Source organism: Nannospalax galili, unplaced genomic scaffold, assembly GCF_000622305.1.
Source record: "Nannospalax galili isolate Female #2095 unplaced genomic scaffold, S.galili_v1.0 scaffold281, whole genome shotgun sequence".
NCBI classification, from domain to species: domain Eukaryota; kingdom Metazoa; phylum Chordata; class Mammalia; order Rodentia; family Spalacidae; genus Nannospalax; species Nannospalax galili.
Window position 1 is genome coordinate 537,238 of NW_008349068.1, and position 5,560 is coordinate 542,797.

Consider the following 5,560-nt stretch of genomic DNA (forward strand, 5'->3'; position numbering starts at 1 on the left):
AAGTTAATTATGGTCGTCTGTCTCAGGGCAGATTATACATAAATTCCAAATTATGTTAAATGCCATTTTACTCACTTATGGTAAATCTTTTATTTTCCATATAAGTAAAAATCATCTCAGATTATGACATAGCTTTACAAAACAGTATGCAAAGGTGGGTAACCTTTCTTACCTTTTGATTTTCTAGTAGCTTACTCAACTAGTTCAGGGTCCTTAATTGCTGGCTGTGCTCTTGATGCTTTATAGTATCTTTGTAGCTTATACCACAACTCCTGTGTGCCTTCTCAGTTCTTACTTTGCTGTAGTGCAACTTTAGTATCATTCCCAGTGCATATTTAACATACATATATATACACACATATATATGGCTTAGTAGATGAATGCCGAATGTAAATTTTGTTTAGAAATATCCACCTTGTGTTCAGTGTTGGTAAACAGGTGAGGAAGCAGCTTCCTCTAGGAGTCTGCAGCATGCGGAGTTTGTACTGCAAGGAGTCTGCAGTGTGTTGTGGCTGTTTCAACTTACATGTTAAATAAGCGAAGTTGGCTGAGACACCCCTCCACTCCCCCCAATCCCTTCTCTTCCTCTCCCTCCCTCTCCTTCTTTTCCTCCTCCTCTCCCTCCTTTCCCCTCCTCTCTTCTCCCTTCCCCTCCTCTCTTTAGGTCTTCAACATTCTTCATGTAAAATTATATGATTAACTTGAAAAAGAAACATCTCAGCTAAAAAGTTATACTCAGTTAAAGACCTTCATAATGTAGTTTTAGAGTATTTTCAGTTGAAATACTAACATCAAAAAATGCTCTTGGAAATTTGGAGTATATTTTCACATTGGTACTAGATGTGTTGAGAAAAAAATGCAGATCCCATCAGTGCCATGTTTTGCTCATAACCACATACAAAGCCAAATGCTTATCATTTAGTATATATTTCCCTGGAATGAAAATGAGTATTTTTAATTATTTCTATTACTTTTGTTTTATGTGTATGAGTGTATTACCTGCATGTAGGTTGGTGCACCTGTGTCATGCAATACCTGTGGAGGTCAGAAGAGGGCTAGGATCCCCTGGAAATGAAGTTATAGATGCTTGTTAGCCGCCATGTGGGTTCTGGGAATGAACCTGGGTCCCCTACAAGAGCAGCCCGTGCTCTTAACCACTGAGTTACCTCTCCAGCCCTGAATTTGTGTATTTCTAGACAACATTCTTTTGTTTGTTTTTGGTCTTTTTTTGAGACAGGGTCTCCCTGTAGTCCCAACTGGCTTAGAACTTGCTATGTAAACCCAGGACGGCCTAGCTCTCACAGAGATATGCCTGCCTCTGCCTCCCAAGTGGTGGAATTGAGGGTATGTGCCATCATGCATTTTTTGAGGGGGATTAAAATTTAAAAAATTTCAAGTGATTACTAATTTTGACCCCCTCAAAAAAAAAAAAAAGACCCTCATCTCTACAGCAATCTAACCAGTGTACATGGCATCCTATTCAATGTAAGTTTTGTCTCGGCCAATTTCTACATCTTAAGGAGAAAGTGGATGTACCTAGAGCTTAATAACTTTCTATGTCTACTAAGTTACTCTTTGTTGCACCAGAATATAAATTACTTTCAGTAGGTTTGTATTTCTCTAAGTACCAAGAATGTTTTTTCTTACCAAACAAAAAACCCCACAAGCTAAGTGAACATTAGACTGGAAATACTAAATGCCCTAATTCAAAATTTCTTGCATTTTAACCCAAGCTTGTGTCATGTAATTATATTGGATTGTTTAGTTTAGGTCTATTCTGAGAAATACAGCCTTAACCTGTTTAAGGTAGGCTTCTGCAAAGTATTTCCCAGTGTTCTCAGTGTATCCCAATTAGAAAATATTCACAGGTTAGGGAAGCCAAATAACTTTTGCTAAAGTGTGCTGGAAACACACATTTTCTTTTTGCTTCCCGTGATGCTGGGGTTGGAACTCAGGGCTTATGTGTGCCCTGTCACTGACCTACATCCCCAGCCCTCAGATTTTCTTTAAGGAAAGTTACATTCTATCAGAAATCCCTATTGTAGTTTTTGTTTTTCAGTGATCTGTGAATAAGATCACATGAGGAACAAAAACAGTAGATTCTTCGAAAAACATTTTTCTTTTAATTTTTAAAATTATACTTATCTTTTTGTGTGTGCATGGGTGTATGTGAACACACGTGCTGTGGTATGCATGTGGGAGTCAGAGGACATTTTGTAGAAGTCTGTTCTTCCCTCCCAGTGTGTGTATGGGTCCTAGGTCATCAGGCTTGGTGGTAGGCTCCTTTACCCACTGAGCCATTTCACTAGCCTAGCTGGAGGTTTTTTTTGAGTGAAGTTCTTAGTGGTCTACAAAGGGTACAAGGGACTGGAGCAAAGTTAAAGTCTTCAAGTAGATATGAATAAGTTATAAAGTATCCCAGTTAACCAAAACTCCCTAAGGTAGGTGTGATTTTAGGAACCAGAGATTATCTGAGAGGGTGATTTAGAGGCCCATTACCAAGTGCTTGAAGGGAAAAAAAAATCACAGGAGAGCTTATAGGTGTCTTGGTTCCCTTAGCACTTTTATTATTATTGTAGGTATATTAAATTGGTAACAATGCGGTTGATATTTTGAAAGCATATATATATATTATATATTCATTCTGGATTCCCTTTGTTAGGCATTTAACTTGTGGGTATTCACCCACCATTCACTGAATAGGCATAAATTTTGGAAAGGAGATGTGGACTGCTTTTCCTTAGCCTCTCATTTCATTTCGCACTTCCCTCTCATAATGTATCTCACAATATCAGTATGATTCCAGTGTTTGAATATAAGCATTTTCTTACACAATATGGTACCTCAGTATAAGCACATGAATTGCCATCATCAATGACTCTGAAAGATTGTCTTTCTTGGGGCTGGCGAGATGGTCAGTACTTAAGAGCACTGACTGCTTGCAGAGGACCCAGGTTCGATTCCCAGCACCTACATGGCACTACAAACCATCCTTGACTCCAGTTCCAGGGGAATCCAAAGACCTCTTCTGACCTCCGTGGCATTGCACGACACGGGTGCACTCAAATATATGCAGGCAGTACACCCATACACATAAGATAAAAATAAATAAAATAGTTAAAAAAAATTGTCTTTCTCTGAAGTTATGGCATTTCCTCATAGGGTATTGAAGGGCAGTAACTGTGTTTTCTTTTTTTCTTCCTTTTCGGCTTGTTTTACTATTTATACTGGATATAGAACCTAACTTAACTGGAAAATATTGTATACGACTGGCTACTAGAAAATATATACATATAAATTTTAGTCTGTGTTCAGAAAGTTGCTGTGCTTGAGTGCATCTATGATTTTGTCTTTCCAGGACTAGTATTCTTGTTCACATCCTGTTTTGTTTCCCTCAGTTGTGGCAATTTATGATTATACAAAAGACAAGGAAGATGAGCTGTCCTTTCAGGAAGGAGCCATCATTTACGTCATCAAGAAGAACGACGATGGTTGGTATGAGGGCGTGATGAACGGAGTGACAGGTCTCTTCCCTGGGAACTACGTCGAGTCCATCATGCACTATTCTGAGTAAAGCTCAGCACAGCTTCGCTCCCTCCCAGGAATAGTCAGGTCTTCTCAGATTACCCAAAGGCCCTGGGGACTTCCCTCTAGTGAATAGAATGAAGCATACAAAGGATAAAGCTGCTTCCTTTATTATTTTTTTGTGTATCACCCAGTATTAAAAACAACCCCCCTGCCACAAAGCCAAGTCTGAACAAATGGGTTTTTTGCCACCATGTACTATGCCGAGCTGTCTGGATTGAAATAAAGTGACCATTTCTGAATTAACATATACATAGCTAGAACAAATCAGATTAAGACTGATTCAGAAAAAATCTGGGATCTTTCTCAGGAATACTGTATACCTTGGGATTTCTCTTCCTGCAGGACCTGTGGCAGTAAATGTTCATTGCCTGTGCTAAGGAGTTAGCCTCATGGCCCAGTGGGCACCCTTGCCCCTTACGTTCTTCCACTAGTATGAACAGGAAGGAACCAGTGTTTATATTCCATACTTAACTATTTTCAAGTTGTTTCAGGTGGCTTTTCTTTTTACCACAGTAAATCCTGCATTTTATTAGCACTCCTGTGCACCGGATGAGTTAATACTGAACTCACCTGCATCCTGTCATGTTTGTAGATTTTAAGGTTGAGGAAATGTGAAAGTCTCCAAACATTCCCAGGGTGGTCAGCAATTGCCACAGTTTGATTTTAATGTGCTGCTGCATGAGACTGCATTGCCTCTAATGGCCAGTGTACCAGATGGGGAATGTGGTAGGCTGGTTCATGTCCTGAGGTGGGTGTGAAGCTGGGCACGAAGATTCCTGAGGCTGTGAAGGGACACAACTGTGGTCCCTTGCCTTAGGTGCTATTTCAAAGAGTAGGATCTTAGAAGCCAGACTATTACTATTATTCTCTTACTATTTAGAAAAATACTATTTTTCCTTTGTTTTTAAGAGACTAGTTGCTGCCAAGTCTCTTGATAGTCACTGGGAATTAAAGGCTGCTAACTGTGCACTCTGAACGTTCTATGACCAGTGTTAGCTGCTGCTGAGTCATTTGTATTCTCTCAGCTGTAGATAAAGTAAATATTCTCCTGGTTTTTATGTGACTCTTAAGTAGCTACTCCTGGGAAGAAGTTGAACCTTATGTCTCAGACTAAGAATATAGTGGAAGATTAATAGGACAAATACGTACCCAGATACACTGATGAACAAAATCAGTGTTTTGAAACAGTAACAAATATTTTCCCTAGTCTACAACGTTACAGCTTCAAATTCAGTGGAGTTTGTGGGTCTGGTGGCTTCTGTAATTAGCATAAGAGGTATTGAAAAAAAGAAGTGTGATTGCCTAGTAGGTGAATGCCATGTTAGGCCAGTTCGAGTTTAGGCCCAGAGATTCAATGTGTATTCCTACCAGTCTAGCAAATTGGTCAGAAATGAACTTTGTTGTGTAACTTCACCTGTAGGGTGACAGGAAGAGAAGGTAACAGCTGTATATATTTCATGCAAGCCTTGAACATGATATGGAGAGCAGATAGATGATTTGGCTAAAAAGTTCACAAGTGTAATAGATGTGAAGAAGTGCAGATGTGTAGGCAGAAGCTAACATTTACCACATGCAGATCTGTTATCTGAGCCTAACATGTCACCATTTAACTGAGCCCCAGCTAGTTTCCTTCTCAAGACTTACTAAGTTTCAATTTTGTTTGCTTGTTTGAGGCGGGGTCTTGCTGGGTAGCCCAGGATGGCCTTGAAACCCTGGTGATACTCCTGCCTCAGTCTCCCAAGTGCTAGGATTACAAACATGAGCTACCACGCTAGGCTGCAGCTCAGTTTTTGTTTTGAAACACATCATAGATTAGCTATTTTACTTTTATATTTTTTAGCTTACGCTGGCTTCTAGTACATGTTCCACTTCATGTTTATTAGGAAAGCCTGACATATCTTCAAGATAATGTTCCAGAATGTCCTCTGAGCCTTTAGCTCCATTATGAACCATAATGAACCATATATATATA

General features: G+C 39.5%; 1 protein-coding gene across 10 annotated transcripts in view; it reads left to right on the plus strand.

The window, feature by feature from the left end:
* Abi2 (abl interactor 2) overlaps nt 1-5,105 on the plus strand; it is a 142,622-nt gene extending 137,517 nt beyond the window's left edge. For all 10 annotated transcript variants that reach the window (XM_008846165.3, XM_017801376.2, XM_008846168.3 and 7 more), the window contains one exon: nt 3,399-5,105. In XM_008846165.3, coding sequence (XP_008844387.1) covers nt 3,399-3,574 — 176 coding nt within the window. In that variant the 3' untranslated portion in view covers nt 3,575-5,105. The remainder of the gene's footprint in view (nt 1-3,398) is intronic.
* Nucleotides 5,106-5,560: the final 455 nt, after the last annotated feature.